Here is a 26,200-nt window from a genome sequence, read left to right as displayed (position 1 = left end):
GAAACTTCAGAATGAGTGATAACAGGGGGGGGGGGGGGTAAGCATAAAAAAAGAGTGGAAGGCCAAGCATGAACCAGTGCATATCTGGGGGCTTCCCCCTGAGGGGGGGTTCATTGCGAAGAACTCGCTACATTTCATGGTGGAATGAGATGCGAAGAGATCGTAGCAAGTCTATCCCCACAATAGGAAGATCTGTTCTGCTACTGAAGGATTCAAAGACCACTCATAAGGCATCAGAATAGTCTTGCTGAGCCTGTCCACCAGAATATTGGACATTCCAGAAATGTGCATTGCCACCAGACAATGGCTGGTGGAAATCGCCCATTCCCACACTCTCATGGCTTCTCGACAAAGGGAATAAGATCTGGTTCCACCCTTTTTGTTGATATACCAGACTACTGACATGTTGTCTGGATAGCAATAGTCCCTAGAGGGAGACGGGCATGAAGGGCCTGCAACACTAGAAGAACCGCCCTCATCTCCTGGACATTGATATGCAAATTGGTCTCGGAAGGGGACCACATGCCTTGGACAGTTCTTCCCGAGCAATGTCACCCACCCTAGCTGGGAAGCGTTTGTGGTCACTGTGGTTGTGGGAAAGGATAGAACAAAGGGACGTCCCTTGACAAGGTCTGGGAGAGAAGCCAACAGTCTGCAAGCCCGGGAAATCCGAACTGGATGGGACAAAGGTAGATCTAGTATAGACCACTGAACTGCTAGCATCCACTGGAGAACTCGGATACGAAGTCATGCAAAGGGTAGAAGATTGACTGTGGCTGCCATGGAACCCAGAGCCCGCAGAACTGTCTCCGCTGAGGGAAGATGAACCTGGTGAATGTAAGAAACATGAAGTCTTAAATTGTGTACCCTTTCCGGGGTGAAGTAAACCTCCATTTGTATAGTGTCCAAACAAGCTCCTATAAAGTCTAGGCTCTGGACTGGAGTCAGTGACAATTTGCTGAGATTTACAGTAATGCCCAGACTGTTCGCTAATACCAGAAAATAGTCCCTGGCTTAGCACAGCAGACACTTGGTGGGGGCAGCAAGGAGCCAATCATCCAGCTAAAGAAAAACCTGAATTCCCTAAAGCCTCAGGTGAGCAGCTACTATCGCCATTACTTTGGTAAACACCCTGGGGGCTGTTGTGAGACCTAAGGGGTGGGCCCTGAAGTGATAATGATTGGCCCCCAGCAGGAAGCAGAGAAACCTGCGGGAGTGTCTGTTCATTTTGATGTGACAGTACCCATCCTAGAGGTTGATCGAGCACATCCAATCCTTTTCCTGCAGGTAGGACAAGACGGACTGAAGGGTGACCACCTGAACGTTTTCCTTGGCTACAGATAGGTTCAAGGTGGAAAGATCCAGAATGAGTCTTAGGTTCCCATCTTCTTTGGCACTAAAAAGAACCTGGAATAAATGCCCAATCCAGATTGGTCTGGGGGGATGGCTTGGATGACTCATTTTCTTTGCAGCTTGTCTATTTCCAGTGTTGCTACCTCCCATTGCACGGGTAAAATGTCTGGGAGGTGTTTTGGTGGGAGAGGTGGCTCTAAGAATGGGATGAAATAAAGTACAGTTGTGTACACTTACCATAAATGTAGATGTTAGAGTGTATTCACTGTTGCAGTCATTACACTTGGGTTATCCTGCTGGCAGGCTACCCTCAGTCGGCCTGAATTCCAAAGTCTAGGTCCGGCATCAGTTGCTGTCGCCTCTTCCCTGACGTCAGTGCGCCAGGGATATAAAAGATGTAGCCGATGCCATTTTCTTTAGTTTTTCTTTCCCCAGGTGTCAGGTGTCCTCCAAAGGGTAGGCTAAAAATATGCCAATAAAACATGCAAGTACCAAAATATATATAATACCTTCATCTATAAGCAAATACACCACATAAGTTGTATAGGTTAGAGAAGAGCAGATAAATTGCAGCAAAGATATGGGGGATGGTGGGTGGGTAACCTGGACTGCAACAGTGAATACACTCGAACATCTACATTTATGGTAAGTGTACACAACTGTACTATGTTCTTCGTGTTTCACTGTTGCAGTCATTACACTTGGGTTGAATCCCAAAGCTAAGGTTGGGAGGCTGGAGCTAAATAGCATTAGGAGTGGCTATGAGGCCCTGCAGAACTGCAGTGGCAAAGCCTGCCCTGGATTTAGAGCAGAGTGGTAAATGATAATGCTTTGTAAATGTCTTTGGTTGGTACTCCCCTGAGGAAGGCTGCTAACGTGGCTGCTGCTCTGGCTGAATGTGGCCTAATACCCTTAGGCAGTGACTTGCCATGTTGTGAATAGTAGAAACTGATGCAGTGGCCTATCCACCTTGAAATATAGTCTGCTTTGATATAGCCTTTCCTTGTGATCCTGCAGCATATGCCACTAGTAGTTGCTCTGTCTTTCTGAAAGCTTTGGTTCTGTTCAGGTAGAAGCGCAGCTGTCTGTGTATGTCCAAAGAATGCAGAATTATCCCCCCCTTATTCTGTGGGTTTGGATAAAAAGGTAGGCATATGAATAGTTTGGTTAAGGGCCACACTGGACACTACCTTAGGCATAAATGTCGGGTTTGTCCTCAGAGAAACCCTGTCTGGATAAAAAACGATAAAAAGTTCCACAGCCATGAGTGCCAGTAGCTCTGAAACTCGTCTTACAGAGGTTATTGCTAGCAGCAGAGCTGTTTTCCAAGATAAAAACGTTATATCAGCTGTAGCGGCTGGCTCAAAAGGAGGCAGGGAGAGTTTTTCCAAAACATAACTGAGGTCCCATGCAGGTATTGGTGATTTCCTTGGAGGGCTTAAGTTTTTGGCTCCTCTGAGGTACTGCCTTAACAGCGGATGAGAAAAGATTGGTGGCTCTGTATTGTAATGAGCCGAAATGGCAGAGGCATGAATTTTGATTGATGAAAAAGATAGGCCTTTGTCCAGCATCTCAGTTAAGTTTTGCAAAATCTGAGGAATATTTGGTGCAGCTGTGTCAATTTCTTGTGCCTGGTTCCAAGCACAGAATCTCTTCCATTTTCCAGCATAAGATTTTCTGGTACTAGGCCTTCTGGCCTCCAAAATGACATCCATTACAGCTTTAGTGAAAGGCGCGCTTTGTATTACTACATTATCTGCCATGCTGCCAGATTTAAGTCTTTAACTGGCTGTGCAGGATCTGATTGTTTTCTTGGGAGAGTAGATGAGGTATTTGAGGCAAGGTCCAAGCTGGGCATTGAGACAAGTTCCTTAGGATTGGGTACCAGTGCTGGCAGGGCCAGTCTGGGGCCATCAGCATCATTTTTGGCTTCTCTTGTCTGACCTTTAGGAGTAACTTGGGGAGGAGAGGCAGTGGAGGAAAGGCATATACTGTTAGGCTTTTCCAGCTGAAAGAGAGGGCATCCACTTTCCATGCTTGTCTGTGATAAGTCCTTGTGCAGAATCTTTTTTAGTTGGCAGTTGTGAGGAGAGGCAAATAGATCTATATCCGGGCATCCCCATTTCCTTGTTATCATGCTGAAGACTTGTGGATCAAATTTCCACTCGTGGGGATCCATGAGGTTTCTGCTTAGTTCGTCTGCCAGTGTATTTATCTTTCCTGGCAGGAATTGTGCCTGCAGGTGTACCTGGTAAGTCAAAGATGTGTCCCACGGAGTCATGGCTAGTCTGCAGAGGGGGTAAGAATGAGTGCCTCCCTGCTTGTTTATATACCACATGACCGCGGTGTTGTCTGTCTTTATCAGTAGTTGTCCCGGATGAAGTAGGTCCTTGAAGGCTGTCAGGGCATTCTGGACAGCTGGCATCTCTTTTTGATTGATATGTAGATGCATCTGGTTTGCAGACCATGTTCCTTGAATACATCTTCCTGCCATGTGGGCCACCCCAGGCATAATCTGATGCATCTGTTGTTAATGTCTGCCTGGCTGGGGGTAAAGTGAATGGCTGTCCCTTGTTCTGGTGACAAGCCTTCGCCCACCAACAAAACTCCTTTTGCAGGCAGGGAATGAGGGTAATTATAGTTTCCAGGTTGTGGCAATGTTGTGTCCAAACACTTTTTAGGTACCACTGAAGTTTCCTCATATGCAGTCTCGCATATGGAATTAGTAGAATGCAGGATGCCATGAAGCCCAAAGCCTGCAGAATTTCTCTTGCAGATAACTGGGCCTTTGTTGCCAACAGGTTGAAATAGGTAGTCAGTTGCCTTTGTCTGGCGTGAAATAAGCCACCTGGGCAGTTGTATTTAAGCTTGCACCCAGGAATATTATCTCTTGAGAGGGTACTAGTTTTGATTTCTTTTCGTTGACTGTGTACCCTAGGCCTGTTAGAAATCTCTTTACAAACGCCAGATGCTATAGTAGAATGTCCTTGTTCTCTGCTTGAATGAGGCAGTCGTCCAAGTAAGGATATATTTGTATTCCTCTTTGTCTGCACAATGCAATTACTGGTACCAGGCACTTTGTGAAGACCATGGGCGCAGTAGATAAGCCAAAGGGCAGTGCAAAGAATTGGTAGTGCATTGAGCCAGCTTTGAATCTGAGGTATCTTCTGCATGTTTGTCTGATTGGGACATGCAGTTATGCCTCTTTTAGGTCTAAAGTCACCAGCCAAGCCTTCTTGCCCAGCATGGTCAGAAGTTGCTGTAGAGTAAACATTTTGAATTTTGGTATATCCAGAAATGTGTTTAGAATAGACAGGTCCAGTATTGGTCTCCAGGTCTTGTCTTTTCTTGGTACCAAAAACAGTCTTGAATAAAATCCTTGTCCCTGCTCTTGCTCTGGTACTTGTTGAATGGCCCTCATGTCCATGAGGGATGAGACTTGCTTTTGTGCCTCTGCCCACTGATGTTTTGGCAGGTCTGGCCAACCATTTGTCCTTGGCAGGGTATGGAAGTGAAACTTGTAGCCTTGTGACACTATGTCTAAGACCCATTTGTCCTCAGTTATTATGTGCCAGTTTTGAGAAAAAAGTGCTAGTTTTCCCCCTAAAGGTGCTGCCAGAAGATAAGTGCTTGGTGCAGGCAGGGGGAAGTCATTGGGACTGTTTCCTGTATGGTTGTGATTTGTCTTCTCCACTTTTGGAGGTAGAAGCACCCCATTGTTTAGACCTGTACGAGCCTTGGAGCTGGGATCTGCCTCTTGGGCGTCTGTATCTGCCCCTTTGTGGTCTGTCTGACACTGGAAAGGACCAAATCTTTGTAGGCCAGTGTCTGATAAATCTTGGAGGCTGAACCTGTAAGAAATCCTTAACCTTTTGCATAGATTTAGCTTTGTCCTCCATTTTCTTTAACACCTCTTCTGCTTTAACACCAAACAAAGTATCGTGCTGTAATGGGGCATCTAATAATTTTGCTTTGACATGATCAGGCAGCATTTGTTCCTTTATGTCTCCTGATGACAGAACCCGTCACAGCGGCTCTGCAGGAGGCCTCCAAAGAATCAAAACCACAATGCAAAGTATGCTTTCCAACTTGTTCAGCTGCATGCAATAAATCCTGCATTTCTTTGTTTTCTGCACATTCAGAATTAGTCAACATTTTCTGTTTAAGCAGTGACATAATACATTGCTGACATTTGAGCATATGAAACTGACAATTTAAAGCCCTTATAGCCAAGGTTGCGGAAGTGTAAATTGTTTTCCCCATCTGTCCAATGCCCTAGAATCCCTGTCAGAGGGGGTAGGGTTTTTTTGCAGCGAAAGTCTTGACCCCTTTGGGACCCTGAGAGATGGTTTCTGGGTCAGCAGCAGGGTTTTTGAAAAGGAATTTATGAGAGTCATGGACCCTGTAGTACCTGTCCGGCTTAACAGGAGCTGGAGGTAAGGAGTCAGGGGTCAGACTGGACTCTGAAAATACATCATCAACAATGTTTAACACAGGTGGAATAGCTAGGGGTCTGTGTTGTGGTAGTAAAAGGAAGTCTCTGAGCCTTTTCTTAGATTCTGAAAAATCTTGGCTCTCCCAGTGGAAATGCTCCCTCATGGTATGCAAGGTTTCCCCAAAAGAATAATCCTCAGGAGGAGAGGCTGCAGGGATAGATTCTTCAGCATCAGAATCCTCATATGGAGGAAGAGTGTATTCCTGATCAGAAGAGGAATCAGATGAAATGGAAACCTGATCTGAAGATTCATATTCTGTCTCTTGCCTAGGCCTTTTATCAGGAGGGGGATGGGAACCCCCGATCAAAGTAATTAAGTCTTCGGACATTTTGAGCATCTGTTTTTTGGGCATGGAGGCCTGTCCATGAGGCTGTTGTACTTGTTTCTTTGTCTTTAAGGGCGCTTTAGTCTTTGCCTTTAAAGCTGAAGTGGTTTTAATGTATAATTAAGTTGGTCTGAAAACACCCTCCGAAGCCAATGTTGCTCAGTGGCTCCAGACCCATCTGAGGGAATAGTCTCCGAAGGTCCAATACTTTGACCTTCCAGCGGCCTAGGCGACTCCACATGGGAGTCGGTAGCGGCCTGCGGGTCTAAAGTAGCGGGCGTCAGGGGCTGCGAAGGTGCCCCACTGAGAACTGGTGACTGGCTTAGAAGAAGCCTCGTCGTCGGTTTTGGACCTCGGATCCCTGTCCTTCTCTTTTTCTTTGCGTTTCTTGTGAATTTCGGTAGTCGGATGGCTATCCGACGACATGGTATAATTAAATCTTCTGCCAAAATAGTGTAAAGCAAAATCGTACCGGCACTTAATAGTGCTTTGGTTAAATCTAGCACAAAACCGACAACTAGCAACGTCGTGGTCAGGGCCTAGACAAGGAATACAGTAAGAATGAAAGTCCTTATGAGGTATTTGCTTCCCACAAGAAATACAATTATTAACTTTTTCTGACATCGATCTGGAGCAAGAAAAAAGTTTTCCCAACGGAGTACTTAGCTTTTAATGAAGACTTTGGATCTGAAATTCGAACATGAAAATCTCAGGAATCGGCCAATCGGCACTTGCGAACTGCTTATGCTTCGGGCACTGTGCGGCAAGAAAGACTAAAGAAAACGGCATCGGCTGCATCTTTTATACCCTGGCGCACTGACATCAGGGAAGAGGCGACAGCAACCGACGCCGGACCTAGACTTTGGAATTCAGGCCGACTGAGGGTAGCCTGCCAGCAGGATAACCCAAGTGTAATGATTGCAACAGTGAAACACGAAGAACATCCTCTGGATATGATTTTCAACACCCAACAGTCTATTGTTAAGGACCTCCCACTCCATTGGGTGTAGCAAGAGACGACCTTGACTGCCTTCATAGACAAGCAGTCGGGCAGTCCCTCGGGGCTGCTACATGGGCCTGTCGGAGAACAGTTCTCAAGCCCCGTAATTTCTTGGACATCCTCTGCCTCTAGGCCAGCATCTATCATAACCCCCTCTGCCTCTGGGGGAAGATAAGTCCTGAGTGTCCCAGAAGAACTGAGATTTCTGGAACCACATCTTCTTTGCCCCTCGCTGATTCCTAGAGAAGGATCTTTGAGGGGTGGAGAAGAGGATCCTGCTGGCAGACAGTGTCTTCCCGTCCTCCTCACTCTGGACCAGTGTTTCACGCACAGACTTCCCAAACAGGGAAGAACCATCACAGGGGGCATACGCCTTGAAGGGTTTCAAGAATTGACACAGCCAGAGCCAGGTGTGATGCCTCATGGCAACACCAGGCCTGGCTGACCTGGCGGCTCCCTCCATAACATGGGAAAGGAGGCAGATGACCATGTTGGCTACTGCCTTTAGAGTGGCCATTCATGTGGAGAATGTCTTCTTGCCCTCCATCGACATGGACTGCAGGGGCAACTCGGCGACTTCGTTAACCAGGTCACACTGCAGTCAGATAACATGTGCCATATAATTCAATGCCCTTATGGTAAAGATTGCTGAAGCATAGTTCTCGACTCCCAGTCAGGCAGATGGACCGTAGAGCTCTCCTATGCGAGCTCTTTCTTTGTGGCAGCTGCCATCATAGCATCTACTGGGGACCACTTACTCCAGCTAGTCCTGCCTGGTGGGGGACTGAGTATTTTATCTGGACGCTTGGGAATAGGCTCCACGGTGTCCAGTTCCTTCCATGCCAGAGATGTTATCAGGTCCACACCAATCACCAAGCATGCAGTCTGAAAGTTGATCATAACTGAAAATAAGAAAATTATTCTCTTTTGGATTGTCTGCTATGATCTTTAATAGTCAGAAGAAGTTCAGAGGTAAGGAAACAAAGTCAAATGGGATTGTTGGAAACTGGTGCAAATGAAGGGCAATTTGAAAAAAAATTAAAAAAGATGTTTTTTGAATCAAGATTCATTCTTGAAGCACAACTTTAAAACTCTAATGTGTGGCGTAAGAGGCAAACTCACTAGAATGCTCAGTGGATCACCAGATAATCATTTTTTATTACTTGAGACAGGGTAAATACACAAGGCACAACCACAGATGTTCTAGTAGAAAATCAGGGCCAGTTTATAGGTTCTATGTGTGTGTTTTTATGGGTATGGGAGGGAAAATGAATCAGACTGAAAGATCAAAGCTCAGTATTTTTTTTTGGGGGGGGGGGGGCAAATGAGAAGTTATGTACCTACCATAACGTTCCATGTTAGTTGTCTTCTTCTCGCCTTAGGCAAAAAGGTCGGATTAGTTCTCAATGATACTCTGTCTTTGTGGAAGACTAAATAGGGGGGGCGAACAGATAGAGCATGAAGTTCAGACACCCTCCTAGCCGATGTAATAGCAACCAGGAATAAAGTTTTCCATTTGAGAAATTTCAGGGAACATGAAACAGCTGGCTCGAAGGGAGAAAGAATCAAGGATGTCAGCACTAAATTTAGGTCCCATTGAGGAGGAGGACTCCTGATTGGAGGTTTCAGGAGAAAAATTCCTTTCAAGAAGGCTCTACAAAGCCTGTGGGACATAATGTTGTGATCTGCGAACCCGACATGAAAGTTCGAGATAGCGGCCAACTGAACTTTGACTGTGGAAGAAGAGGAGCCCGCGAGAAAAGTTTCCGCTAAGAAATCCAAAACTGCTTGTACTGGAGCAGTGAAGGGATCAATATTCTTGGCTTTTGCCCAATAAGAAAAACATTTCCATTTGCTAGTATAAATCCTCCTAGTAGAGGATTTTAAGGAAGCTACTAAGATGTCTCTAACAGAATTAGAGATCATAGGAAGCCTGGCTAAGGAAGGAAGTGGAGCAACCATGCTGTGAGGTTGAGAGAAAGGATAGACTGGTGCAGCTGACCCGATTGGTGAATCAGAAGATCTGGCACTGGGTCCAGATGCCACGGCTGCACCAAAAGGTGACGATGGAGGAACGGAAACCAAATTTGTCGAGGCCAATAAGGAGCAATGAGAATCATTTTGGCTCTCAAAACGGTGGCTTTCTGGATAACTTGAGGGATCAGAGGAAAGGCATAAAGAAGTCCCTGGGGCCAATCCTGGGTCAGAGCGTCTCTGGGGGGATGGCCTGGCAGTGGGAAGAGAGAGAAGAAGTCTGGGCATTTGCTGTTTTGGGGAGTAGCAAAAAGATCGCAACATGGGCGACCCCATTCCAGAAAAATCTCCTCCACTATAGATTGTTTGAGAGACCACTCGTGAGGCATGAGAATAGCTCTGCTCAATCTGTCCGCTAAAATGTTGGTTTTCCCAGGGATATGCGTTGCAACCAGAAACCGATGAGAGGAGATCGCCCATTGCCAAAGTCTGAGCGCTTCTCGACACAAGGGGTAGGACTTGGTTCCGCCCTGTTTGTTGATATACCATACTACAGACATGTTGTCTGTGTGGACTGCAATTGTCCCCAAGGGAAGAAAGTCGTTGAGGGCTTGCAACGTTAAAAGCACTGCTCTCATCTCTAGGACATTTATGTGCAGGTGGTATTCGAACGGTTGCCACGTCCCATGAACCATCCTGCCCTGATAATGCCCCCCCCCACCCGATCAGGGAGGCATCCGTAGTGGCAGTGGCTACCGGGGCTGGGGTACAAAGGGTCTGCCTTGGTGAATCTGGGGAGAAGTAATCCACCAAGCAAGATGATTCTTGCAAATCTGTGTCACCAGTATTTGGTGACTCATCGGAAGTTGTTGGTAAGACCACTGAGTGAACAACATCCACTGAAGAAGGCACATATAGAAGCGAGCCAGGGGAAGAAGGGTAATGGCCGCAGCCATGAGGCCCAACACTTTTAGAACCATTCTGGCTTGTACTTTCTTGCTGGCTAGAATGATTCTCACGTGACCTTGTATATCTGAGATTCTTTGGTCTGTGAGGGTAGCTGACATCCGAATAGTGTTTAAGTTTGCGCCTATGAAAGTAATAGACTGGCAGGGCAATAAGGAGGATTTTCCGTAGTTGATCGAGATGCCCAATTGAGTGCAAAGATTTATTGTGTAATCCCTGGCTTGAAGAAGCTGATGCCTGGTGGTGGCTGAAAGGAGCCAGTCGTTGAGATACGGAAACACCTGGAATCCTTGACGTCTCAGGTGAGCCGTGACCACTGCCATACATTTGGTGAACACTCTGGGGGCTGTAGTAAGACCAAAGGGCAGGGCTCTGAACTGGAAATGACTGGACCCCAGCCGAAAGTGGAGAAACCTTCTGGAGCGTCTGTGAATTTTGATGTGATAGTACGCATCCTGAAGATCTATTGAGCACATCCAGTTGTCCTTCTGTAAGAAGGGCAGAATTGACTGAAGTGTGACCATTCGGAATCTTGTCTTCCTCACAGACTTGTTGTGTCTGCTGAGATCCAATATTGGTCTCCAGTCTCCCGTCTTTTTGGGGACCAAAAAGAACCTTGAGTAGATTCCGGGCTCTGAATGATCTGTTGTAACTGGCTGAATGGCTCTTTTTTGCAGAAGTTTTAAAATTTCTAACTCTGCAATTTCCCTTAGACCGGGTGGTACATCTGGAAGGGAATTTGAGTGTGAGAAGGGAGTTTCCTCGAAAGGAATTTTGTAACCCTCGGATATGATCGACTGTACCCATCTGTCTTGAGTTAGGGAAAGCCAGGCTTCTGGGTACAGCGATAGTCTTCCCCCGACTGCCTCCAAGGATGGACAGTCGGGCAACATCTCAGGGATGCTGAAAGGGCTTGTCAGAGAGAGGATCTCTGCTTCCCTGGTTTTGTGGACCCCCCCTGCCTCTAGAGCGTCTGTTATTGTTACCCCTCTGCCTCTAGGGGTAAACTGACCACGTGAATCCGGCGTGACTCCTTGGGATTTGCGGAACCACATTTTGCCACCCTTCTGTCCTTTAGGGTAAGGTCTAGAAGGGGTGGAAAAACAGACCCCTACGGCAGAAAGAGTCTTGCCGTCCTGCTCACACCTGGTCAACGTTTCCTTCACTTGAGGGCCAAATAAAGCTGACCCATCAAAGGGAGAGTTTGTGAAGGACGCCTTAAAGGGATCTGCAAAATTACAGAGCCGCATCCAGGCTTGGCGTCTAAGAGCCACACCTGTACCTCTGGCCCTACTCGCTCCATCTGCTGCATATGATATCAGTCGCATGGAGGAGTTAGCAATAGAATTAAGGGTTCCTAGCTGCGAAGCAATTTTTTCTTGAGCCCCTGCAGCTGTGGGATCCTGTACTACTTCACCTAGCTCCTTAAGGATATCCCTCTGGAGTCTCGTTAAGTGACATAGGTAGTTCAGCGAACGCATAGCAAAGGTCGCTGAAGAGAACATCCACTTACCATACCTATCCATGGTCCTAGAGTCCTTATTAGGAGGATGGACAGGTACGGAAGGATCTGCAAGTTCCTTCTTAGTGGCAGCCGCCACCACCATAGCATCAGCAGGGACACCTTTCGTGAGAAATTGCTTGTCCGAAGGGGCAGTAATAAATTTAGAAGGCCTCCTAGGAACTGGCTCTACAGAGTCAGGAGCAGCCCAAGCCTTTCGAGCAATAACCTGCATAAGCGGGTCGAAAGGCGGAGACACCCAGGAGGTGGAGGGCCGAGATCCAAACGCCTCCAGGTATACTGACTCATCCTCAGAGGGATTATTGGAGGGCCAGTTTCCCCTCTGTTTAAGGAGTTCTAGGATGTCTGAAAAGGAGACATCCTCAGAGGGGGATCTTGGGGATCCCTCCGAAGTCGGTATCTGAAGTAATAGACTCGGGGGAGTCTACGTGTTTCCTCTTACAGGTCCTCTTGCGCGGGGGATCCCCTGACTGATCAGGAGAATCCTCAGAAGAGGGGGTTCTTCCCAGTGGGGAAACCTGAGGCGGAGGATCTTTGGGTCCGGGAGCAAGAGAGATGGCAGAGATATCGACAGGCACCGTAGAGGGAGGAGCTAAGGGAACAGACTGCTGGCTGAGTCCAGTGGCCAGCACACTCTTGATCACCTCGAAGGCTCCCCTCCCAGGGAGGTCCAAGAGAACCCGTTCCGAAAAACCAGGAACTCCAGGGCCCACCGAAAGGGAAGGCTCCGAGGCAGATGTCGGAGCCGAGCTCACCAAGGCCGAGGCTCCAAGGGGAAGAGTGGGGTCGGACAAGGGTCCGATGCCACTCACCCCCTCGGAGGAGACCAGGGAAGGCCGACCACCGAATCCCTCTAAGGAAGGTCTCGAAGAGGAGATAAGAGTAGAGGCTGAGGGAGCAGAAGGGGGGGTATCTGTCCCTCAGCCATAGCAGAAACTATTCCCGAAGACTCCAGCTCCAAACTCTGGGGTAGAGTCGAAGGAGGAACTGCAATGGGGTGTGGACTAATAGTCGTCTGTTGAGACGGACTATGTAACATCTGGGCCAGTGCCTGTGATTTTAATAATCTACTGACCACCCTCTCTAAATCATGGTCAGAAAGCCTGGATGACCTGGATGATCGGCTCCGATGGCTCCGTTCCGAGAGGAGAGGAGATGCCGGAGCCGAGAGTATCGGTTCCAAGGAAAGGGACCTGGACCTCTTCCTCGAAGGAACCATCAGAGCCGACGAAACCATGGATGCTGTCGGAGCCGACAACTTTTCGGCACCGACAGAAGGTCTCGATGCATCGGCTCCGGCCGGAGCTGATACAGACATAAAGGTAAGGGTGTCGGAGCCGGTCGGCGCCGACACCGAAGCCTGAGCCACATGGTGGTCGGAACCGATCGGAGCAAACACCGATGTGACCGAACCAGTATCGGCACCGATAGCCATCGGTGCTGAAGGTTTGTGCAAACCAGGATCGGCTCCAGCCGGAGCCGATCTCGACTCTGAAAGAGTCGGAGCCGAGGCCGCAGGCTTAGACACAGAAGCCTGGGCCTTGGAAGACTTGGAAGTCTTGCTCGGAGCCGACTTAGCCTGAGAGCCCTCCGGTTTAAGTAGGCCCCTCAAAATCAGCTTGTTTCTCCTCTCCTGCAGGACTCTCTGGCTAAAGGAATGACAAATCGCACAGGAGTCCTGCAGGTGGAGGGGTCCCAGGCAGTATAAGCAAGAAGTGTGACCGTCTGTCAGAGACATCTTCTGACAGCACGAGTCACACTTCTTAAAGCCTGAGTCCCTTTCCTTAGACATGGTTGTAAAAAAACACACACACAACACAGTCCAAGAAACAATTATCCCAAAATAAAAGAAATCACTAACCTCTCACATACACACACACACCCTAACAGGGGGGGGGGATGGGAGGGGAGAAGGCCTGACTAAAAAAAAATTAAGGAGTGAGGGAAATTCTAGTCAGAAAGGGACTAAATCTAACCTAAAACTGTTAAAAATAAAGTTTAAATTGAAAAAGGGGCAAAAACAGTAATGTATAAATCACTTACCAGGAGCTGGTAAAAGGAGGACCTCATCAGCGAAGCGGCAAACGAGATCTGGGTACTTACCGCCTTGCATCATGGGATATGGGGCTGCCTTGAGCTGGTAAAAGTGACTCTCGAGCTTAGCAAGTGCCGAGTCGGAGCCGAGGATCGGCTCCGAACCCATCAAGCAAGAATGAAGGCGAGATTGACAACTTAACATCCAGTGTTCAACAGTGGAAAAAGCTTTTTGGGTAAGTGACAGGAGTTCAATCTGAGAGGAAGCAGTGCAGATTATAGTGGAATAGTCTGCATATTGTATGCAAGTAGTGTTTGGAATAGCTGACTGGAGGTCGCTAATAAATATAGAAAATAGGAGTGGGCCAAGGATAGACCCTTGAGGTACACCTAAAGAGATAGGAAGGAGATTAGATAATGAGTTTTTCCAAAGTACTGCCTGCTGACGGTTTTCTAGGTAAGATGTAAACCAGGATAAGGAAGAAGGATGAATTGAAAGAGATTTTAGTATATGCAGAAGGAGTTTATGATTAACCATGTCGAAGGCTTTTGAAAGATCTATGAAGATAGAAGATGATAGATTAGTGTTGTTACGGTTATGGTTGATAGCGTTAGTAAAGGAGAGTAATGCAGTAGTGGTACTGTGAGAAGGTCTAAATCCATGTTGACTGTTAGCAAGTAGGTTGTTATAGAGAAGGTGGTTAAGAAATAGCCGCTAACTGTACTCTGATGGTGGAGGAAGAAGACCCTGAGTGAAACAGTTCGGCTAGGAAGTCTAGGACTGATTGGATAGGGGCAGTAAAAGGATCCATATTTCTAGCTCCTGCCCAGAGGGAAAAACGCTTCCACTTGCTGGCATAAATCCTTCTGGTAGAGGACTTAAGGGAAGCTAAAAGGATGTCACGCACAGAATGGGAAATAAGGGGAAGCCTGGCTAGGGTTGGAATTGGAGCAACCAAGCTGTGAGGTTGAGAGATTGGAGGGAGTGGTGCAGCTGTCCCGACTGATGGGTCAAGAGATCTGGCACTGGGTCCAGATGCCAGGGCTGCCCCAAAAGGTAACGATGCAGGAACGGAAACCATATCTGTCAAGGCCAGTAAGGAGCAATGAGGATCATCGTGGCTCTCAAAGCGGTAGCTTTCTGAATCAACTGAGTGATTAATGGAAAGGGGGGAAAGGCATACAGAAGTCCCCAGGGCCAATCATGGACTAGAACATCTCTGGGGGGGTGGCCGGGAAGAGAGTGAAAAAGACGTGGCACTTGCTGTTTTGAGGTGTTGCAAAAAGATCGCAGCAAGGTCGACCCCATTTCTGAAAAATTTCTTCCACTACTGCTTGCTTGAGAGACCACTCGTGTGGCATGAGAATGGCTCTGCTCAACCTGTCCGCTATGATGTTGGACTTCCCGGGGATGTGCGTTGCTATCAGAAACCGCTGAAAGGAGATCGCCCACTGCCAAAGTCTGAGTGCCTCTTGACATAAGGGATAGGACTTGGTTCCGCCCTGCTTGTTGATGTACCACACTACGGACATATTGTCCGTCTGAACTGCAATAGTCCCGATGGGAAGAGAGTCCTGAAGGGCTTGCAACGATAAAAGTACAGCTCTCATCTCCAAGACATTTATGTGCAGGTGGCACTCGAAAGGTTGCCATGTGCCCTGGACCGTCCTGCCCTGAAAATGCCCCCCTCCCCACCCGATCAGGGAGGCGTCCGTTGTCACCGTGGCGACCGGGGGAGAAGGAACAAGTGGTCTGCCCTGAAGGACTTGAGGGGAGACCATCCACCAAGAAAGGTGTTTCTTGCAAGACAGGGTTATTACAATGTTGTGTGACATTGGAAGCTGTTGAAAGGACCACTGGGAAAAAAGCATCCACTGAAGGATCCGCATATGAAAGCGAGCTAGGGGAAGTAGTGTAATGGCTGCTGCCATGAGATCTTATACCTTCAGGACAAACCTGGCCTGGATTTTGTTGTTCTGAAGGAGGATGTGAACATGCCTGCGAATATCTAGAACTCTTTGCTCGGTTAGTTTTGCGGAGAGCTGGGCTTTGTCCAAGGTGGCGCCTATGAAGGTAATAGACTGACAAGGCGACAAGGCAGACTTTTCGAAATTTATGGAGATACCTAGCCCTTTGCAAGTATGTATGGTGTAACCTCTGGAGAGGAGAAGCTGACGCCTGGTGGTGGCAGTGAGGAGCCAGTCATCTAGATATGGAAACACCTGGAATCCTTGATGCCTCAGATGAGCCGTAACCGCTGCCATGCATTTGGTGAACACCCGGGGGGCTGTAGTGAGACCAAAGGGCAGGGCCCTGAACTGGTAGTGACTGGCTCCCAGCCAGAAGCGGATAAACCTCCTGGAGTGCCTGTGCATCTTGATGTGGTAGTACGCATCCTGAAGGTCTACTGAGCACATCCAATCATCCTGACCCAGAAAGGGTAGAATGGACTGTAGCATGACCATCCGGAACTTCGTTCTTCTTACAGACTTGTTTAGTCTGCTGAGATCCAATAGTGGTCTCCAGTCCCCTGTCTTTTTTGGTACGAAAAAGAACTTGGAGTAGATTCCGGATCCTTGTTGGTCTGCTGGGACTGGCTGGATGGCTCTTTTTGTTAGCAGTTTTGATATTTCTAGTACTGCTTGTTCCTTTAGACTGGGTGGAACATCTGGAAGGGGCCCTTTTGGCTGAGTTGGGGTGCGGGTAAAGGGAATTTTGTAACCCATGGATATAATCGACCATACCCATTTGTCTTGGGTGATTGAAAGCCAGGCTTCTGGGTACAGTAATAACCTTCCCCCGACTGCCTCCGAAGGCGGACAGTCGGGCAGCTTCTCAGGGATGCTGGAAGGGTTTGTCAGAGAGAGACTCTCTGCTACCCTGATTTTGCGGACCTCCTCTGCCCCTAGGGCGGCGTCTGTTATTGTCCCCCCCCCCCGCCTCTAGAGGGGAACTGACCTCTTGCGTCAGGCGCGACCTCTTGTGGTTTACGGAACCACATTTTCCCACCCTTCTGACCCTTAGGATATGGTCTAGACGAGGTGGAAAAACGGACTCCCACGGCAAAGAGAGTCTTGCCTTCTTGCTCGCATCGGGTCAAAGTATCCTTCACCTGAGGTCCAAACAGAGCTGAACTGTCAAAGGGGGAGTTAGTGAAGGACGCCTTGAAGGGGTCTGCAAAGTTACAAAGCCGCATCCAGGCGTGACGCTGTAAGGCCACGCCTGTGCCTGCAGCCCTACTCGCCCCATCGGCCACGTAGGAAATAAGCCGCATGGAGGAGTTGATAATGGAATTCAGGGTTGCCAGCTGAGAGTTGATTTTGTCTTGAGACCCCACAGCTGTTGGATCCTGTAGGGCCTCACCCACTTCTTTGAGCATGTCTCTTTGAAGGCGGGTGAAGTGGCACAGATAATTCAGCGACCGCATGACAAAGGTCGCTGAAGAAAACATCTGCTTGCTGTACCTATCCATAGTCCTAGACTCCTTGTTAGGAGGATGGACAGGTACTGAAGGATCAGCCAGTTCCTTCTTAGTGGCTGCAGCCACCACCATGGCATCAACTGGGACACCCTTGGCTAAAAACTGTTTGTCCAAAGGGGCTGTTATGAATTTTGAAGGCCTCCATGGGGTAGGTTCCATAGTATCAGGGGCCGTCCACGCCTTCCGCGCCACCACTTCCATAAGGGGGTCAAAGGGCGGAGACACCCAGGAGGTGGAAGGGCGAGAGCCAAACGCCTCTAGGTAAACCGACTCGTCCTCGGAAGTATTAAGGGTAGACCAGTTCCCCCCTCTGTTTAAGGATTTCAAGGATGTCTGAAAAGAAGACATCCTCAGAGGGGGACCGTGGGGACCCTTCTGACTCATCCAAGTCGGTATCCGATGTAATGGACTCAGGGGAGTCCACATGCTTCCTCTTACATTTCCTCTTCCGAGGGGGTTCTCCTGATGGATCAGGGGAAACCTTGGAAGAGGAGGATATTCCCAATGGGGAAACCTGAGGCGTTGGATCTCTACGGTCAGGAATGAGAGGGTGGGTAGAGACCGCAGCAGGCACTAGAGAGGGAGGAGCTGAGGGAGCCGACCGTGGAGCAGGCACAGGGGCCAGCACGCTCCTCATGACTTCAAAGGCGCCCCTATCAGGCAGGGTAAAAGGTCCCTGCTCCGAAGAGATAAGGATCCCTCCCGGCACCGAGAGGTACGGCTCCGAAGCCGATGTCAGGGCCGAACTTACCAGCGCCGAAGCTCCGAGAGGGAGAACGGGGTCAGACAAGGGTCCGATGCCACTCGCCCTCTCTGAGCCGACGAGGAAGTCCATGCGCCCGGATCCCTCCAAGGATGGGACCATGGAAGAGACCGGAGCCGAAAGGTGAGGTATCGGCTCAGACGTGTCAACGGCCACAGCTCCCACAAGCTCCGGCTCCGAACTCAAGGGAAGAGTCGGAGGAGGAATCGAAGATGGAGTGGGAATAGCCACTGTCTGTTGAGAAGGGCTATGGAGCATCTGGGCTAGTGCCTGAGACTTAAGAAGTCTACTAACTACCCTCTCGAGGTCATGGTCCGAGAGCCTAGAAGACCTAGAGGAATGGGATCGATGGCTCCACTCCAATAGTAAGGGAGACCTCGGAGCCGAATGAACAGATTCCAAAAACGGAGACCTGAACCGTTTACGGCTGGCAGATGGCATCAACATAACTATCAGCGCCGATTGAGTCCTAGAAACATCGGCTCCGGCTCGAGCCGATGTAGAAGACTGCGTTAGAGAAACGTCGACTCCAGCCGGAGCCGATGAAGAAGACTGTGTCTTAGAAACATCGGCGCCGGCCGGAGCCGATGTAGAAGCAGTTAGAGCGCCCCCAGTCGAAGGCTCTGAACACGGAGCCGACGGCTTGGAAGGCTTCGAAGGCTTCCCCGACGATGACTTGGCCGGGGAACTTTCAGGCTTTAATAAGCCTCTCAAAATTAACTTATTTCTGCGTTCCTGCAGGACTCTTGGACTAAACGCATGACGGACAGAACAAGAGTCCTGCAGGTGCAGAGGGCCCAGGCAATAAGCACAAGAAGTGTGACCATCTGTCAGCGACATTTTCTGACAGCACGAGTCACACTTCTTGAAGCCTAAGACCCTGGTGTCTTTCGACATCCTAATAAAGGACAAAAATACACCCACACACAGACACCCCTTAGCACAATCTAAGTCAGTCACACAAACAATTTAACCTGACAATTTAAAGAAAGGGGGAATGGGTCCAAAGGCCTAACCTTTTAACCAAACAAGGGGTTAGGAATTAAGGAATTAAAGGGGACCGGAAGGAAGTTAAGCTAAGAAGGGAGCTAATGGGATGGTTACTAACAAGAACTATCTGAAAAAACTGACTAAAAATAGAGAAATTTAAAGAATTATTAAATCCAACCTGCAGAGCTGGTAAGAAATGCACCTCGTAGCTGAAGCGGCAAACGAGATCTGGGTAGTTAGCGCCTAGCATTGTGGGATATAGGGTAGCCTCGAGCCGGTAGAAATAGCTCTCGAGCTTTAGTATAGGCAGAGTCGGAGCCGAGGATCGGCTCCGAACCCATCCAGCAAGAATGAAGGCAAGATTGGCAACTTAACATCATTTGTTTTCACCCAGCCAGAGGCAAAACCAAAATAATCTGAGTTGATATCATATGAGAATTTTGTATTACTATGCATTTTATGTCTGCAACTGTAACGACTAATGCCTGGTATTCTGGAACAACTTTAGCAGTCACCATTTTGTCAGAGGCACAAAATGAAATTTAGAGGCAGAATTAGGAATGTCTCTGGGTGCACAGCACCCCCCCCCCCCAGTAAAAAGATCATATTAGCTAGTTTGTCCATTTGCAAATCAGCACGTACTAGCCACTGGGTTGGTGTAGCAGAAACAAGTGCAGCTGAGTTCCATCCTGTAATGTACACTACAGTCTTACCAGTAGAAGTTTTTATCAATCTACCCATCACTAGCTGTGCCCAGCAAAGCTTTACCAAATTCTTATTGTAAGCTGCCCTAGCGGTTGCACATCCTTAGCTGAAGGCGCTGCGTTACTTTATATTAACCTAAATCAAATCACACATTTATCTCCATTATGTAATAAATTCACACATACACAATACTGTACACATTAGAGTGAATTAAGAATTGCAATACGAAATGCCTGTGGCAACGCATACTTGTTTTGTGAAAAATTGTAGTACTGTGCAAAAACTGAACATCTTCAAAAACAACGCATCTCAACATTTTTTTTTTGCTTTTTTCTTTTACCTTGCACAGCTGCCTTTATAGCCTTAGGACAGTACTGTTTATTCTTAACAAATAACACCTTCATGGCTGACAGACTCTGCGTCCCTGCTATCCCTTGGTTCTGTTAGTGGCTACTTACTAGCTTGTTGGTCCTTTTCCCAACTAGCACAATCCTGTCCCCTGTTAGGGGAGCAAAGACCATATTGCAAGCTGCTGTACAACTAATGCATTTAACTGTTTCTGTACTTCTAGTCTGATCATCACTTCCATTTTTAAACACTGGTCTGGACACAAGATAAGCAAAGGGCAGCAGTCCACTGGCTTTCTGTTCAAATGTGTGCTGACTCACTAAAGACTTAGCTCATCATAGTAGCTCAAGTTAACTGTGGCTCCAGGCAAACAAACCAGTCCTTGCATTTAGGTGTTTGGCCAGATGCATGCTGAGTGACATTTGGTTCAATGTTTACTTTACTAGAGTTCCTTCCACATACATTTTAACAATCACTCACTCAACACTTAGCAGATAACACATTACTAATTTGAACTGCGCAACTTGATTAACAAGTCACGGCATCAGTAAAGTTAAGCAACAGCTAGGTTTGTTGGAACTGCAAAGGCTAAATCTGGCAATAATAACAACCTGTAAGCATTTCTGTATGAAAAGTTACTGGCTGCATAAATGTAACACTCTTCAGCACCTTTTTCTTTCAATAAACTTAATTTAATGTTCACAGTAAGCTTAGAAGATACTGAATGCTGTCTAGCATTTATTTGAACTTTAGCAGCTTATTCAGCTGTAGTGCCATGTGACTTGCTGTTCTCTACCTGACTATTGCTGATCTCTGTCTGCATTTGGTTTTGGCTTGGAGTTATTTATATATTTTTCATACACTACATTTTGTTTTAAGTTTTCTTTTTGTCCTTTTTTGAAGTTTTAACAGGTCTTGGCTGGGCTCAGTTAGAAAAAAATATTTTGCATACAGTAAATAACATCCAGCTAATTAGTGGGAGTAGCTGAGAAATAACATTCCTCACTTACTACAGATATTTAGTGGCATCTTTATTTAGCTGTAGTGCTGTATGACTTGCTGTTCTCTGCTTGACTATTGCAGATCTCTGTCTGCATTTGATTTTTCCCACCCATCTGCTTTATTCCTGTTGTGTTTTTAGACTTGGTGTCTTTTGAGTTGCCCATCCCTAATATAACTCTGACTTTGGACATTCCTCCCAGTCTCTTCACATCAGCTCATTCTACTGAGCACTGAGAGATCAACTGGGAAGGGCCTCCCTCTCAGTCTCTTAAACTTGAATTATCTTCTGTTTCCTACCTTCCCACTTACTAAATAAAATCTACTTTATTCAGCTGCTTTTACTGTATTTGTTCTTCTACCTATATTTAGCTTTTTGCTGAATGTTCTTAAAGTGCTCAGTTGCATTTAATCTGCTGCATTTATTACTGCTTGTTAGTAGCACTATTACACTGTAACTGTTATTCTAATACTCTTAGTTCTGATTTAAGCAATTGGGTTCCAAATCAGTTATTTTACATTAAGAAGGTTTGTAGTCTACATTCTTGTAGAAGGAGAGAGTAGCATCCACTCTTCTGAGCTGGTGCTGGTGAAGGCTTATTGTATCTGTTATTCTAAGTATATTTGTTCTGATTTAAGCACTTGGGCTCCAAACTAATTATTTTATATTAGGAAGGTTTGTGTTCTAGACTGTTGTGGCAGGAGAGGCTAGTCTGCACCCTTCTGAGCTGGGAATTGCTGTTATAAGTCTTATTGTGCCTTTACTTGATTGGCTAGAGGGCTAGCTTGTTTAAAAATCTGAATCCCCATAAAATGGTGTCTACTAATGTTGGCAAGAGAACAAAAGAGAGCCAACTGAATTGCATTTACTGATCTGGAAAGTCAATGGCATCACTAACTTTATTAGAATGTACAAGGTTACCAAGAGAAATAAAAACACCATCTCAAGACTTGTATATATACCATACCTATATGCTAATAACTGGAGACTCTGCATTATTATTTAGTTGTAAGTATGGAGTGTTAGCATCTTCCCAGTTTCTAAGCACTAAGAAGCAGGAGGTAGAAGCCATGAGTGGGCCAAGTGCTATGGATCCAACTACTGAATTAGTCACCAGTCCTTTCATGTGGGTGGTTTTTATAAACAGGGTTTTCTAAACAATGGCTTCTTTGTATTTTCTGCCAAGGTCATATATTCATTCATTTAAACAATTTTTTTTCTGCAGAAATGCCTTTATAAATCCATTAAATAGTGTTAGAACATGCAACTATCAATTACACTGATAACATTCAAAACCTCAAACCACTGAAAGTAGCATTTGATACAATAGAGAAATTAAAATAGATAAAAAAGAATGTAAAAAAAATGGATAATGTAATAGATTAACGACACAGAACTGTGATCCTTTAACAAGCCAATTGCATTTGGAAATACAAGGATAAATCTAGAGAACGTAACCATAATGTTGTTTAACATTTTAGATGCAACAGTAACCATTGAAATCCTGTAGTCATTGTCTGGGTATGATAAATAAAAATATTCCAGTACTCATTCCATTTGTTCATACATATTTTGTTATGTGACCATGCATTATGTCTGTAGCATAGTCTCTGCATAACTGATAACCACTCCCCTGGGAATTTTTTCCAGTGCAAAAACCAAAATGCTCAAAAACTGGTTTTACCAAGCTGATGTTAGAGCTTCTTAAGCTCATCTTTCCACAAACACTAAACCCAGTGTTCCACTTTCCCACTCCCCAGTAGTCAACTAATCAGACTCCACCCCCCTTTGCAAATTCCTAGATCCGCCAATGTTCAAGTGAAGAGCAAAAAACACTTTACTGTAGTAAGCTGATCTCTACATTGTAAGTGATTGACTTATTACAGTTAGAACTATGCCTCCCTCCCCTGGTCTTTTACCAGGTGGCCAGATGCACAACACCTACACCTACACCCCCCCCCCAGCCAGCCATTTCAGGTCCTATTTCTGTGTACTGCCCTAAATCCTTCTTCTAGAAAATCCTAGCACACCATACAGTTTCTTGATTCAAGAAAAGGCTGCAAAGAAAAAAAAAAACATTTATCTTACATCCATTGTAGAAAACATTTGCTACAGTTTATACCCTCCCTGCCTGCACAAAGTGCTACAGTACTCAAGTTTTAGATTTAAAAATATTGTCTTTTTAAACTGTAGCAAACTGCTTGCTACAGTTTATACCCTGTCTACACAAAACGCCATGGCACTCGTTTTAATTTAAAAAAAAATCTTGTTTTCAGTGTGTGGCAAACTGCTTGCTACAAATATAGCAAGCAGCTGCTACAGTTCATATGCTGCCTGTATGGAGAATTACTGCACTTAGGTTTTAGTAAAAAAAATACGTTTTTTTTTTTTTTTAATTTTTAAACTATAGCAAATTGCTTGCTATAATGTAGCAAGCAGCTGCAACAGTTTAGACCACATATGGAGCACTACAGTGCTCCAGGTTTGACTACAAACAGAGTATCAGCTTTTAAAAGCCAGTACTGAATTAAAGAAAGATCAAGATTTGCTGATCGCGCCCCCAACACTTTGCACCCAGGGCAGTTGCCCTTCTCATCCTACCCTAGCTATGCTACTTTGTATAACCAAATATTAAATAATCTGATTTACCTAAATCTAAAACTAGACTTTCTGTATGTGAAAATTCTAAACAAATGGTACATAATATAGATAGCACTGCTCTTACTTTAGCTAACAAAACAAGCAACTGATAAAAATACCTGTATCTCAAACTGAATAAAGAAACAACACTGTTACAGTGAAATATGCAGTAACAGGGGATTTAATGCTGATAAATCCAAACATATCTCAATGCAGTATATAATATGTGTGTGTGAGTGTGTGTGTATCTATATACACATATACATAAATTACATATTTCATTCTACAAATGCAAATTTGTGTGTGTTCCTGCACATATGAGTGTATAAATGTTGAACTAGTCATGAATTCTAATTTAATGTGGTATAAATTAGTATGTTTAGTTGTTTGCAGGCAGACTTTACTTTATCCTGCACAAACATACTTTACCCTGTGCTTCAGTTTGCGACTACTGCCCTTCTGCCTTACTCTATGTATTTATTTGCTTTGTTTCTGTTTCATGGCTGAAAGAGATTAGTAATAATTCAGTGATCAAGTAAATAAGACAGAACTTACAGAATCCTGTTGTATACCGCAAATAAAGTGACTACAATGTGCACTACTGTCACTGTATTTTTTTCATCTATTTTTTTTAATTATATGAATGTAGGTCTTCAAATGAACAGTGTCCATAATTAAATATTGTAAAGTCAGTTCACTACTCTCACAGTGCTTTGCTTTATCAGTCTATTTTTAATACTAAAAATTTAATGCAATGACCACCAAGTAAAGTGTTACTGCCTGAAGCTACAAAAAAAACTCTGTGATCACTAGTATCAACAGTTTTGTTTACTATATTTAATTATTGTTAAAACAAATAGAATAGTCTTAAAGTGAATAACGCTACTAATTACTTACCCCTACTAAAAAAGTAGTCTTGTCCAAAATTTGCTATAATTTCCAAAACCAAATCTTGTTAATACTCTGCTACAAAGAACATGCAAGTCAGTTACTCTGTTAAACTGCACATATGACAGAATGCAACATTTTTACAACATCCTTGAACTTCTCAATAGCCACAGAAAACAAGCTACAAAGAGAAGAAATTAACATTGACATCGGGCATCAAAAGCACTCTATTTAGCCAATACTATCTTGCAGTTACGTACCGTGCATGTGCATCTAACAAGATATATGTGAAGGATGCTGGTTAAGACTGAAAAGCAGCTAACAAGTCAATACTTCACTCTTCAGTCTTAAGGGATGTGTGCATGACAACTGTTTCATTCCTTTGTGTTGTTCTGGTACAAAACTGCCACCATTTTCTTCCTTCTGAACCAAATTTAGTAACCCACCAAACCATGGTTACTTACAGATGTATGTTCAAAACTAGACCAAGTTTTTTTTTTTTTAATGAATCAGATGATGGTCACAGCTGAAGTAATTAATACCCGCTGTTGCAGTACTCATCTCTTAGGAAGAAAGACGAAGGAAGGGACTCAGTCATGACGAGTAGGCTGCTACCCTCACTACATACCAACTTTGGAAGAGCATAAGTACAATGATAACAACTACCTGTCAACAAAGTATATGTAGATATTTCTGATAAGATGGGGGAGGGATCAGTGAGACAAAAAAATAATAATGACTATGACAACATTCCTAAGACTCTGGGAAGAAACTGCAAGTCAATGTTAGTACAACTGCTTAGCAAACTCTAAAAAGGAAGATAGTAAAGGTTGTCAGTACCGCAGTTCAGAATCAGAATGAAGCTGTAGAACTGATGGATCAGTATCCCAGTGCAGCGTCCTGATTGGTGCATAGAAACCATGCAGCGTTAGCAAGAAAGGTAAAAAAATTAGTGAAAAAAAAAAATACAAATGTTAAAGCTGTGAAAGACTTAGCATGTTAGTAATATAACATAGCAAACATAGTAGAAACTGACTACAAAAGGAAGGTTTCAAAAGTTCTTTTTTATCATGTAGCATGAACTGGTACTTCCTAGAAACTCAGCAATGTCCTGTGTAATTTACTCTTCTATGTTACTTCAGATAAGTTAAATCCAAAAATAAAAGAGACAGCCAAGAAATCAGCATTATGATCAAATCAGAATAAGACAATCATGGTAAAAAGTTATCAAATGCCACCTACAGAAAAGCAATTGGGTATAAGACTAATATTTCTTAATTTGCCTGTCTTCTAATTAAAAAGGTACTTTAGGCATAATATGTCAACACGTATATTGTATACACATGCCTTTTTTCTACGTGGATCCATAAATTATCTTTCTAGGTATCATACCGCACCCTAGCATTACTTAAAACATCCAAGATGTCACAGTCTGCTAACAAGGCAAGGCAAAAATAAATAAATAAATATATAAATAAAACACCATTTAAGTAAGATTAGCTCAAAAATCCTTAAATAAATAATGGTATATTTATTGCACTTACCATAATGAAAGGTCTTCCAAAGCTTGTTTCTCATCATGCATCTTAAACTCCTGCTAACAGACGGGTTTTAGGACTTCATGGAGACTTTGCTGCTACTTCATTAAGTAAATATTGGAGGGTTTATATCATAACATCGAAGTAGTAAAACTTTGAATGTTATAATATCGAAC

General features: G+C 45.2%; 1 protein-coding gene across 4 annotated transcripts in view; it reads right to left on the bottom strand.

The window, feature by feature from the left end:
• DYNC1I2 (dynein cytoplasmic 1 intermediate chain 2) overlaps window positions 1-26,200 on the bottom strand; it is a 1,851,236-nt gene that overhangs the window by 1,252,170 nt on the left and 572,866 nt on the right. For 2 of the 4 annotated variants that reach the window (XM_044075529.1, XM_044075530.1), the window contains exon 5: window positions 25,327-25,386. The exons of the other annotated variants lie outside the window; for them this stretch is intronic. In XM_044075529.1, coding sequence (XP_043931464.1) covers window positions 25,327-25,386 — 60 coding nt within the window. The remainder of the gene's footprint in view (window positions 1-25,326; window positions 25,387-26,200) is intronic. 4 annotated transcript variants of the gene reach the window in all.

This window comes from Protopterus annectens, chromosome 6.part1 (genome assembly GCF_019279795.1).
Source record: "Protopterus annectens isolate FY-2018-M chromosome 6.part1, PAN1.0, whole genome shotgun sequence".
Lineage (NCBI taxonomy): Eukaryota > Metazoa > Chordata > Ceratodontiformes > Protopteridae > Protopterus > Protopterus annectens.
This window is presented reverse-complemented; position numbering and strand designations above follow the sequence as displayed.